Genomic DNA, 13,318 nt, shown 5'->3' with positions numbered 1-13,318 from the left:
AAGAACCAGCCCACAGAACTGAGCTGTTCAATAAAACAGGCCAGTAAGGAAAGCTGCAGCTGATATGTCTTTAAAATCTATTAATCAATTACTCCGGAATAACAGAAATCAGAATATGCTTGAACTGGTTCACAAGTAATGCACAAACCAGGGAGAAATACAGTTCTGATGAATTAATGGTTTGAAAGTAGTTTAACCATCTCTGAAGTTAATTAAGAACTTGAGATTCATTGTTGCAAATTGTTTTCTTTAGGTTGAAGCAACCGAGTAAAAACAAAGTTTCAGCAGGTGGAGTATTCTCTTCTCAAGGCACATACACAACTCCCAAGTCCAGATAACTGTGTTCATGAAGAGGAGAAGAATTGCACAGAATTTATAGTAACTTTGGGAATCTTCCTATACTACTTTTTAGTTAATTACTAAACAAAATTGATTATACATCACATTATGAACACATTCAGAAGTAACTTTGTCAACAGGAACATGAAAAGCATTAACAAGAGGATGACAATTAAACTGTGTTAAAACTTTAGACTGGATCCCAATACTTCCATTCTTGTTTAATAAGCACAATGGAGCTACATAAATAGTGCTTATAACCATGGTTGTGTGTATATCTATTCTACTTATTCTTTCCCCTTTTTTCATGATTGTAATTCATGAAAAGAAAGATGCAAAGTTGAGGGAGGAAGGAAAGTTCTAAAATTGTTTTGTAAATAACTCTGGCTCTGTACCTGCAAAAAACTATATAGAAAGGCATATTATATTACATACTGATCACGAGATGTAAACACCAGCATTGAAGACATGGGTTTTGTCATTGCAAGACAAACAGTAAATACATACCCCCATGACAGAGCTAGCTGCCAGACAGCCAGCATCTTCTGATGTTCCCTAGGAGTCGCATTTTTAGGCTGTTAGACAACGTACTGCTAACATTTGTACAGATCAACTATTCAAGCTTTCAACCAATTTTCCATTTTAATAAAAAGGATCTGTTATACCTGAGAACATATGCATCTCTCAATAAATACCATGCAACAATAATAACGCTGTATCACAAAGCCCTTTTGTCAGGCTGTTTACAAGAACAAGATGACACACAATGAGCATGTCTCTGTTGGAGCCTGTGTTATAGACGGCTCCCCAAAGGGAAAAAGTTATCATAATGTTCAGGACTTCAACAAAGCTGTTTGTGATTAAAAGAATACTAAGATTGTAAGAAGATTATTATGCCAAAAAAGCTGTGGCCTAAGAGAACTGAACTTAATAGTTTTACTCCTTTTTTTCTCTATAGCGTCCTGTATCCCAAGCATTTGAACATCACTTTTTCCCATGCCTTTGCAAAGTAATCATGTACCGTCTAGGAAAACATCCCATCTATGGCATGATGATCTGTGTTTCCCAGCTTGTGTTTACAAACCGTTACAGCTGGTCAGGTTCTCAGACCAGGTGATGGAGCGGGACTGTAGCCTGTTGTTTGCAAAACTCTCTTTTCCCTTCGCGTATGTAGGAGTTGTTTTCCAGTAGCCAGCCTATACCTACAAATCTACTCTTGATTTCTGAATTGGCAGCATTGCTGCTTCCTTTATATATTAATGTATTCAGGAATAGCATGTGTTGGGGCTGAGTGGGGACTTTGCAACTCTATAAATCCTTCAACGCTACCTGTATCATCTGGTCACCATCCTGGTTCTACCAGACAGATACATACAACAGAAAAAGGGAACAGAGCATTCGAAAGTACCTCAGTGGCACCGAGTTTAATCATCTGTCATAACTTCATTATATACTCCCTGTAGTGCACTGATCAACCTCCATCCTAAAACTACAATGACATCCAGGCCATTATGCTAGAAAGTTGTTCTATATTGAAAAAGTTGAGGCTTCTTTTTAGTTTAAAATTATTTATGATGAGTATATATCTACCTGTCACATGTGCCACCATACTCCTTTGTTTTACATAAGTCTTTTACTTCTTGTTAGGCTTTCTCTGATGTATATATAAGCAGCAGTCATATACTCTTTTCAGTCTTTTGAAAGTCTGAAACGAGACAGACTCTCTAACAGTTTCTATGGAACACAGATTATTCATTCCTCCTGTTAGCTCATGAATGCAATTTGAGTCCCTAGTAATCAGGAGGCCATTTTAACCAGGTGAGATAATAGTGGTGTATTCTCATGTTATGTTCAAATGACATGCCAACAGTGTCTCATGAAGTGGTTTTATTGTTTCTAACAAAAAATGTCTTGATTAATACTTCCTCTCATCCCATGTATCTTTTGCACAGCTGCATCACTTTGTGACTTGGTTATCTTTTGACCAAGTAGTACATACTTAAACGTTTCTTCTTCATTTGCTTCTTAGATTTTGTTATTAGTACTCAAATGCCTGACCTTGTATTTAGTACTGCTGAGCTTCAGTGCACTTCTGTCATGCCAGTCTTTGAAGTTATTAAATTAATTCTTTATATCTAGATCCTTATTTGTACTAAGTCTATCTTTTAACTAGTTTTTTCAGTATGTTCCAACTTTTTTGCAACAAAATCTTGCACAAAAGCATTAAACAAAACTTGTGCCCAACGTTGACTAATTCTTTGAGAGCTCCATTAGTGGTCCACTGGCGAATGTCTTCAGCCCAGCACTTACCTTCTCAACCTAATTCCTTATTATCTCCCTTTTAACCACCTCTGTGTATCTACATTATAGTTTTTCTGCCTCTCCCTACTTTCTCCCACTAGGCATTAGACACATGTGACAACAAATGTTGACTGAGGCTGTGTAGCGATCTAGCTCACCTACACCAAATACAAAGAAGGTCATCGGTGTAGTGTTGCAGGAACTGCTGCTGGTAAACCTCATGACAATTTTTACCCTTTTTTCTATCTACCCAAAGAATCTGCTTCCCCCGCATTTGTCCTAAAGCCTTGACTAGTCTAAATGAACATAATAGGTCTTCAGTTTCTTCGATAAATTTTTCTTCTTCCTAAATGCTTCACATTTGCTATTCCATCATCACATGGCACAGCTCCCATTTTGATAGATTTTGCTACCAGACTTGAAATTTCATGAGCCAGTTCTTCTTCCAGACTTCTTTGATCAAGATTAACCAGATCATCTTGACTTGAGGGCTTTGATTTCTGCATTTTATTTCCAGTATGATTGCAGTAATGCCTATTTTCATACATTTGATTCTATTCCCATGCTGCCTGCATCCTCAAATAATCATCCTAACGGAAAAATGAAATATATTCATTCAGGATTGCCCTGACTGCTTCATATATTATCTTTGTCCCACCATCAGCTTTGCTTCTTCCTGTATAGTGCTCCTGTTCTTTATACAGCAAGAACAATTGATTGCTTTCAGTATTACCAGTAATTCTTAACTCTCAATGATTCCTGGAAATGTTCCCTTCAAGCATGACTTCTTGCCCTCTGCGATACAGCTTTTCCCTACACCCCATTCCTTTTGGGCATTCTTTTTAGTAAATTTCTCCAGAAAACTCTGTTTCTTCCTTGGGAAAATATCAGATTCCTTATACTTTCTTCCTTTTAGGCTTCCTCTGCCTTTACATTCTTAGTTGCTTTAGTTTACCAATACTTGTTCTTTGAAATTCAATAGCCTCATTTACAGAATAGCTTTAATTACACTTTAATTTAAACAGTCAATTATATTGGGAGCATAAAGATTAAAATACTTACTAAATCAAAAAAATTATTTTTACCATGGTTTTCATGATGTTAAAAGTTAATTAAAAATGCAAACACAAATTATTTTAAATTTTAGAGAAAGTTTATGCTGTTTTGGCATTTTTGTAAGACAATACCACTGCTGGAGGCTGAAAGCCTCTGTGTTTAGCTTTCATCATGGTATTCTCTGAAATGTATCCCTCAAAAATCAATGATGACTGAATCAATGAATGAAAGTCAGGATGACTTAATTACCAAGAAAACTGCTATTCAAAAGGATCACAACTCAGTCCCATAATTAACAAAACTCTGATTTGTTTCTATCTGTAAGAAATTAAGACAGTATGGGTTTTCTTTTTATTAAAATCAACAGATAATCTGAGATGAATTTTGGAGCACATGGTATACTTTACAGGAAGCTTACTGATTAAACACATTTGTTACTTTCCAGCTCTGACAGTACTAGGTGTTTTACATATGCAAGCAGATGATGTAAAATTTTTCTACTGGAATAACAACAGTACATAATACAGGCAAAATATTTTAGGAGTATGATTTAAATTTTCGATTCAATCTCTGCAGCAATTCTTTGCATGTAGCTGAGGTTGGCAAAGACAGAAAATTGCTATTCTCCAACAATCTGAGTGAAATAACTAGGTGATCTCTGTCAGTCAAATTCCAGCAACCCCAATTGATTCCCCACCTACTCTCAGGCCAAAATTGTATTGATTTCAGGGATTTTAAGAAATTATCACCCGTCATCAGTACCCTTGAAAACACCAGCAGAGAAAACAGGTCTGGATGCAGAACAAAATACTTCTGTAGCAAGCAGAAATAAAACAAGAATATACTTTAAGAGCATAAAACAGAGAACCTGCAGAGGTGCTGTAATTTATCCAGGCTCACACCAGGTTTGGAATGGAACGAGGGATGTTTAGGACAAAATGTATTCCAGTAAAAAAAGAAGTTTCCTCATTTGGTCACATTTGACCATGTTGAACACTATTTCAAAACTAAAGAAACAGAGTAAATCAGGAAGCTGTCACATGGTGCATAAATTAAAGACAGCCTTATAAGTCTCAAATGTTCAAGTCTGTTGCATGTTTTATAAAGCAATGGGCTTGTATAATAAATCTTGGGTTATAAAACTACAAAAAGAATTCTGTAAAAATTAAGCTAATCATTCCGCATCTCAAACAGTTCTGAAGCAAAGATTCTTAAGATAGTTTGATTCTTGACTGCTGCAAATAAGATGACAGTTGGGGAGCGTGTTTGTTTGTGGGTTGTTTTTTTGTTTGGTTGGTTTTGGTTTGTGGTTCGTTTTTTTTTCCTGGGAAAGAGATTTTGTGTGCAAAGGTGTTAAAGTGATCAATCTGGGATTCTGCATTAGTTCACTGTAAACTCAGGGTGGTTTATTCTGTAATTTCGCTATGGAAAACAGGGAGTCGAAAGAGTCATTCAGCTTTTATTTTAAGTGACGTTCATAAACAGAGGAAACATTTTCAGTCTGTAATACATTTTTAAGCTTAGGTAATGTCATGGTACAGCACCTAAAGCATTTCAAACTTGGATATTGCAATCATGTTATTAAAAATAAGGGAACGTCACTGTCTTTTTTCCAAACTTCACTTTTTGACTAAATGGAGATAAAATTCCCCCCAGAATTTCTGTGGAAAGCATTCCAGGCAACTTCCATAGTTCATTTATGTTCAGTAAAATTATTAAGCATATTTTGAAAATCTCTGTGTAATAAAGAATAAGCTCTAAGAAATGGATCTGATGTGACAGCTGGCATAATTTTTTCATGCCAAATTAAAGGCTTAATTAAGGTAAAAGTAGATAGGACCCAAATATCCCTCCCTGGCTCATGTGCTGCACTTTGGTGGGTTACGCAAACCATTAATTCAAAAGAGATGGAACATGTAGCCTACCATGGGGCTGCAATGAACATGCACCAAATACTACAGAAGCTAGATCACAACCTCATGCCATCACAGACTTTTTTTTTTAGCAACTTTAAAAAAATTATCCTTGTAATAAATAAGTCTTCCCCTCCAGATTGTGTCTAGCTAAAAAAATTCTGAACTCATTTTCATAGCCTTTTTTCTCTCTCTGTGTGCTCTGGACCAGCCAATACCACTGCCATTCCACCAACACTATTGCTTATACCAGACATGAGTTTGGTTTCTAGTCCCGTAATGAAGCATCTGCACTCTTTTATATCCAAAAAGGCTGTAAGCAGAATTCTAACCCAAATGCCATCCAGTGATGGGTGACTTTTCGCTTTTTTTCCGCTCAGAAACAACCGTCCAAACTTTTTAAAGACTAGTTTTCAAAGGCCACCATGTGTTCATAAATAAGTCATTATTCATTTTAATCATGAACTGTTTAACGAAACAGTGAGAAAGGCTGGAAGTTTGCAGCCATGTCTTTCTGCAGCAAATGAGTCATTAACTTCATGAACATCGATAAGGAAAGTCTTGTTTTTAATGGTTTCTCAAACTACCGTTGATTCATTCACTGGTCTGTGTCTACAGCTCGGATGGTGTCTTTAAATGCTTCCTCTAGGACTTTTACAAAACGCAGATAAAGCCGGTGAGCATTGTTATTGCCTTTTATGTCTGCAGCTAGAGAAAATGCTTGGACATCTGCTTAATGAGTCAGCTGAGGCTCTGTTGGTACCATACCATTCAGCAGCCCTCCGAGTCACAGTGCACAATAATCCTGCACATGTATCACCAGTTCAACAACATGCCTCGGCAGCCTGCCAAATCTCCCATCAGACAGTCGTTTGCTTACCTATGTTGCTTGATGGGCTGGGTTCCTCTGTCGGGAGACAAGGCTTCTGGGAAAGACTGAGGGCCTGAAAAACTAGACTCCATAACTTTGTCCAGAATAGGCCCAGGATGCCTATCTGTTTTTGAATACTGTGGCACAGAGAATAAAATTAATTAATACACAAAAGGCAAAGTATATTGTTGATGCTATTCAATCAGAATTCATATAGGAGCAGGATAAGAAGTGCTCTAATGCATTTTTAAATTAAAATTAGGGATTGCACGTATTACATTCATTCACTATTGTTTACATAGCAGAAAGCGCCAGTACTCATTATCCCCATTACCTTCACATGAAAATGCTGATATCTGCATTAGTAGCAAAATTACTGACTGATCAGCTCATAATGATAGGGAACACTGATCCCTTTGACTAAAAGCCTGTTTTTCTGGCTGTCCATGCAGAGACTGAGATCACAAAACACATCTCAGAGGATGGTCAGCACCTTCTTGGGTCCTTTGGTGATTTCAGTCACAACACTGCTTTTATTAGCATGCGTAACTCTGAAAACCAAACTGAAACAGCATTTGTATAATCAGATATGTAAGAAAAAATATTTAAATCCTTTCTATGGAGCCAGATATCCCTTCTGAACAACTCTGAAACTTTTGACCTGGGAGTATCTGTGCTAGTAAAAACAGTGTAAACATAATTCTTCTTGTGACAGTTGTAGGCATAGGACAGTCTCTGGGCACATAGTGAGACACAAAGATCTCATAAAGCAGATACCGGACGTGAACAAGAACAAATTTGCTGCTTCTTGCTTTGTGATTCAACTGGAAATTCAGCAAAAATTGTGTCTCTGATCCTAAATGGAGCCAGAAAAGTATAAAAAAAGATGCATTTTATCTTGGAAGAAGAATGAATGTTGTCAGTGGTTACTGGGCAATATCTCAGATATGAGAGGTTAACCCACATTTCCACTCAGGTATGTAAAATACTGCATGTTGCAGATTTTTTTATGTTGCATTACAATGCACTAGAACCAATTGGTCTATTTTCCTTTAACCCATTTCTTTCTGTATTGGGTTTGTACTTTTAGTACAAGATACCTAGATATTTACATTATCTTTACAATAAACTGTTATTGTGGAAGCTATTACATGATTAAATATTTTAGAAAGAAAATACAAATAAAAATAATAATGTAAAAAAATCACAGTGGTAAAAAATATCATGTTATGATACAATAGCATAAACATGATTGGAGAAGATAGTAAGATTTCTTTTAAAGTAGTCTGGAGAAGAGGAGGCTGAGGGGACACCTTATCACTCTCTACAACTACCTCAGAGGAGGTTGTAGTGAGGTGGGTGTTGGTCTCTTCTCCCTAGTAACTAGCAATAGAATGAAAGGAAATGGCCTCAAGTTGCACCAGGGGAGGTTTAGATTGGATATTAGGAAAAATTTCTTTAGTGAGAGAGTGGACAAACATTGGAACAGGCTGCCCAGGGGGGTGGTGGAGTCACTATCACTGGAGGCGTTCAAAAAACATGTAGACGTGGCACTTCAGCACATGGTTTAGTTGGGCGTGACGGTGTTGGGTTGATGGTTGGACTTGATGATCTTAAAGGTCTTTTCCGACCTCAATGATTCTGTGATTCTATGATTCTTCTTCATAATTATTTTGTTGTCTAACAAAAGACCAATAACTCCTTAAAATCAGAATTAGTTTCTGATTCCCACTTATTCTTATCTACATTTCCCCAGACTTCAGCAAAATCAAAAAGGAAGGTCATACAAGATTACTCTTTTAAAAATGGGGTACATGCAATTTTAGTCCATCTAGTCAGACTTCTTATGACCGATTTCTATAGATTAAATAACAGATCTTCAATTTTTTCTCCAACACTTTTCTCCCTCTTTCCATTGTGTTAAATACGCACATAAACAGGGCCAAAATCACTGCTGATGTGCTTCTGAAGGGAAAGTTGAGAGTGACAATATGCAAAACGTTGCCGCATGCATGAAGTAAACATAACTGAAATAATAAGAACAAACACATTCCACTCTTACTTCTTTCAGTTACCATGATCTTAACTGTCACTTGTAAGTGTTGTAGATAAAATATTCAGACAGAAGTATGATTTTTAAGGTACTCATGTCTGTGAAGGTTTTAAACTTTAATAGTTATCCTGCCAGCTGAAGAAATGAAGCTGTCTTTGATTTCTGACCTGAATAAATCAATCTGGGCTATGTAAAGAATGGGTTGTTAGTGCCAGGAAGCTGTTTCTGTCCTTTTTTTGTGTTTGTTCATGATACTAAACTGAAGGTCGAAAAGGCCTAGAAGACCATGAGTATGAAGTGAATCACAAAGGGTAATCGGAGATACGCCATGCCTTTTGCTACATACATGGTTAAGGTGGATGTGGGCCGGAGCAATGGTATACAGAGTCTTTCGTCATCACAGCTGAGGAAAACCAAGTCCCTCAGAAGCTGCTCTGATGCTGACTAGCAAAGTTTACTGAAAGTCCAACACCCAGCACCACCCAGGCACAGCCTGCAAAGGATAATTTTTCCCCCTAACCGAACATTTCTTTTATGCCATTTTCAGATACACCACTTACCAATTACAGTAACAGCCATAACATTAATTACAATGAAAACGTGAATCACAATTGAAATTAAGGGCGTGAATATACAGAAAATTTGAACAATGTAATTGAACTTATTTGGATGTATCACATAATTCATACATTTTAATAGGTTTAAACACAGTTGGGTTTATTCTCCGTTAGCTTAATCCCAAGTGCCACATCATTTCTCTGAGATCATCTCTGGAGAAAAGTATCTTCAGATTTCTGTGAGGAGTTTACAGCAGTATCAGTTGGTGCCCTCAGAAGTACCGTATAGGATTACACCCCAGCCATATCCCAGCAGAGCCCGTCCCACTGCTTCCATAGCCCTGCTCTCACCTGGACTGAGCTCTGTGCAGCCCTCCAACTCATGTGAGCTGCTGAATACTCAGCCATGATGGAGAATAAGCTGCTGAAGACTTTCAAAGGACTGTTCCAGTAGGTTGAAAGCATCACTGAAAACTTACCTGTATTATTGGTTTTTTTAATGGTTTTATTGTCTTGCTTAATTATTTGTACTTGTTTGAGCAACTACTGAGAAAAGCTGATGCATATGGCTAAATAAATGGCTATTAAAGAATAAAGATAGCATTCCAAAATAAACAATTTTGCGAATTTTGAATTTTTCACAGTTTCATGGAGAAAATATTCTGTTATGTACAATTAGTCATCTCTTTGACAATAGAATTCCACCCCCTGCTAGTAATGCTAAGCGAATCTGCAAAGGCAGCCCTGGGCCAGGAGACAAGACATCAGCCTCTGCCACTGACCTACTGTACAACTGTGAGCACATAATTCTGCTGTTCCGTGCCTTGTATTCTTTATTCTAAAAAGTAGGATCCATGAATAACAAATGCCACTCAAGTGCTACAGAATAGATTGACACTGTTGTCCTAGTATTATGCAAATACCCATCCCTCCCCCACAGCTTTTCCTAGCTCTTCCTCCTCAATTATTTTCCAAAAATAGTAATAATAAAAAGTCCAGAAACACATGTAGCATTAGAAGAGAGGTGATGTGGGGATCCCACTTCAAAAAGGACTGAGAAGGCACATTCAGAGAGGGTGCCTCAAGGAAGTAAAGAGCCAGCAATTTTTCTGGATGGGCTGACCTTGCACAAAAGCCCATCAGGTGGTATATTTAACGTCCTTACAGCTGTTCCTATATACCCTATATGTTTTGTTGCCAACACTAGCTCTAGACAGAGGCCAGTAAATTCAAGTTTGTCTGTTCTAGCGGTTCTTCCTAAAGTAGTTATGCGATAGACAAATGGGAAATTTGCTCTTCATCTTAGCTGATAAATCTCATTTTAACTCAGGCAAAACCACACAGGAATGTTTTCAGAGATCTAAGTATATATGTTGCTCAACATATATTAATTTCATTTCTATCACAGTGACTAAAAAAAATTTATTTCCTACTACTATCAAAAGAAGGCAACAAGACACAAAGAGAGCATTTTATTCCCCTCGTTATAAGAATATCAGAAAATGGGAGCTAGTGATTGCAAGCTATTAGAAACAAGCGTAGTGAAAAGTGAAACCACACACTAGAGCATGAAAAGCATATTAACCACCTCCGAGGGAAATTGATGGGGAATTAATAGATCCACTTAGTACCATGGGAGAAGGTATTAAAATCCTCAAATGTGAAAAAGGCCACTTTAAACAACCACAACAACTCTCAGAATCACTAAAGGAATGGCCAGGCTTCAGCTGCTTTTCTTTCTTTTTGCTTGTTGCATGATGTATTTATCAAGTTCTGAGAATTTAAAGAAACCCTCTAGTCAAGATGGAAAAAGGAGCCAGTAATCAGAAGCATGATTAAGACTCATGAAGACTGGTGAACTACAGAAAAACAGAAGGAGGGCCAGAACACCTCCTTTTGTCCCTTGCGTAGTGTATGAGGGGGCATAGAGCACTTGTCTTTCTAAGAGGGGCAGTTGAGAATGACAATTTAGTTTCTTTTGCCTATGAGGACACCGAAGCGTTTGCTGCAGTCCTGTGGAGCACATTCGTTAAGTATCTCTTGAAGATAATATTTCTTTGGGAAGGGGTATTTAATACTAGGAAGTCCTAAGTTTCATGCTTTAGGTGAAATAAATCTGAATCTCCTGTGTACCTCAAAAGATCCTGCATTAAAAACTAGCACACCTTTCTCTTCCTGACTGAAGAATTATAGCAAGATTACCGGTGCATTAGTATCCCAATCCAAGACGCTGGAAGACCTAGCAAGAAATTAAGCGTGTTGCTGCCAGAATATTTGGGAAAAGCAGTGGACTTGAAGAAGATTCAGGAGAAATACTAGGAGCTGTTTTCAAACAGTTACTTATGAATTTTGCTTACATTATACAGTATTTTTCATCTAATTTATATCCCTGACAAAATAATGGCATCAATACCAAGAGAAACAGACTCAGCACAGGCTGAGCAGCAAGAGTTCAGAGAGAATACAGCTGTCCTGACAAAATCTAACCCTTTTTTTTACTTTACAGAATCACAACTGAGCATAGGAAGGAAGTGGAGGAGTTGATTTGAGCGTGGGAAGGAAAAGCATATGATACTTCAAAATATTGTCAATGCAAACAAAAAGCTTTATTCCCTGTAATACAGCAAATGACAAGGAGGCATCCATGTTTTAACCTAAATATTTAACTCTCCTTGAGTTCTTCCTCAACCTTGGGTCTTGCCAAGGGATGTGCTGGGATGTGGCTATTCTTCCTCACTTGTGTTTACCATGCTGATCAGAGAGGGCAAAAACCCCCAAAACCCTTCCTCTTAAATGGAGGGAGTTCTAAAAAGCCTCCATTTTTCAGTTGACCAGTTCCATTTTTTTTTTCTGAATATCGTGTTCCTTATCTTGGATATCCACACCTGAAAGAGCAATCCTGCCATATGGATGTTTAATGAACTTGGGGGCATGTCCAACACTTCAAGTCCATTTCTTAAACATTGCCTTTTGAAATAAAGATTGCTGCAAGGTAACCTGTAGTCTAGGGTGCAGCAGGAGAATTCTGATACAAGCGGAGAGTGTTCTAATATGATTCTCATAATCATACTACTGTAAAGAAGCTTTAATTGGCATAGAGGTCAGATATCATGGGGACTGAGGTCTGAAGTCCTTTTCCTTCTGTAGTAATGCAAACAGCTGCAATTATAATGAGTTAGGCTAGAATAAAATGCAAATTTATAATTCATTTTAATACTTGGTTCAAAAATGAAATCTGTGGTTTCTCTGTTAACAGCAATTTTGACACATTCACATGGCTTCTCTCATTTAAAAAAAGATTGAAAACTGGCTTTGAAAATAAGTAATGCAAAATAATTCTTTTCCTAAAGGCCAGTCAAGGGTAAAAAGGGAAAAAAAGGAGCGATGAGGAAAAAAAGTATTTCACTGAGATTGGTCAAGCTCTTTACAGCCACGAACTACTTGAAACACTATCTGCTATACTCTGGGTCTTGGGAAATAAGTAAAAACTCTTTCTAGAGCAACACAGCATTTGGAGAGATCCATGCATCCTTTACTAAATGCAGCAACCTCTGAGTCAAAACGTGATGGCTCTTTCAGAATAGACATTATTAGAATAGTCATCAAGAATAAGGAATCTGATGCAACTCTTCTCAGGTCTACACTAATGTATTCTTCTTTACAGAAGAAGAAAAAGCAGGGTGAAAAACCTGAAAGCATCACCAGGTCCATTCAAAATAGGCAGGAGAAAAATATGGGAGAGTCCTTTAGAGAAGAAGAGAAAGGTGACATACAAGCAAGGACAGTTTTCCCATGTAACAGTAGCACTTGGGAGAAAAGAAACGCTTCCAGGATTACATAAACCGACACACTAGTCTCCACAAAATAGCCACCTTAATTTATTTAAGTTTCTTTATTGGCTCCTGGAATTGGAGAGAACTAAGATTTCTCCACAAACCCACGTGGTGGGAGCTGCAGATGAGAATCACAGAGACACCACATCCAGGCAGTGACCAGCAGAAAGGCGGCAGCACAGCCGCAGGAGCGAGCAGTGGGAGCCCTCTCCTCCCTGCGCCGCTGCCTGGTCCCTTTCCCACCCAGCAGATATGCCCAAGGCAGATCTCTGGCCTCTGATGGGGAGCCACTCAGCCGTTCCTATGAAATACCATTTCAAAGTTCTTTTCTGCTGCCTCGCCATACCACCTGCCCCTTTTTTCCCCCCTGCAATCTGCAAGTTCTGTAAGTATTT

At 37.8% G+C, this 13,318-nt stretch overlaps 1 protein-coding gene across 1 annotated transcript in view; it reads right to left on the bottom strand.

Annotated features, from left to right (window-relative positions):
- Positions 1-13,318, bottom strand: part of NRG3 (neuregulin 3) — a gene marked incomplete at its 5' end in the record, with an annotated part of 28,104 nt that overhangs the window by 9,090 nt on the left and 5,696 nt on the right. Inside the window, one exon of the mRNA XM_010296890.1 lies at positions 6,490-6,617. Coding sequence (XP_010295192.1) covers positions 6,490-6,617 — 128 coding nt within the window. The remainder of the gene's footprint in view (positions 1-6,489; positions 6,618-13,318) is intronic.

Source organism: Phaethon lepturus, unplaced genomic scaffold (assembly GCF_000687285.1).
Source record: "Phaethon lepturus isolate BGI_N335 unplaced genomic scaffold, ASM68728v1 scaffold27371, whole genome shotgun sequence".
NCBI lineage: Eukaryota > Metazoa > Chordata > Aves > Phaethontiformes > Phaethontidae > Phaethon > Phaethon lepturus.
Note: the sequence above shows the minus strand (reverse complement) of the source record. Positions and strands in the feature narration are given on the sequence as shown.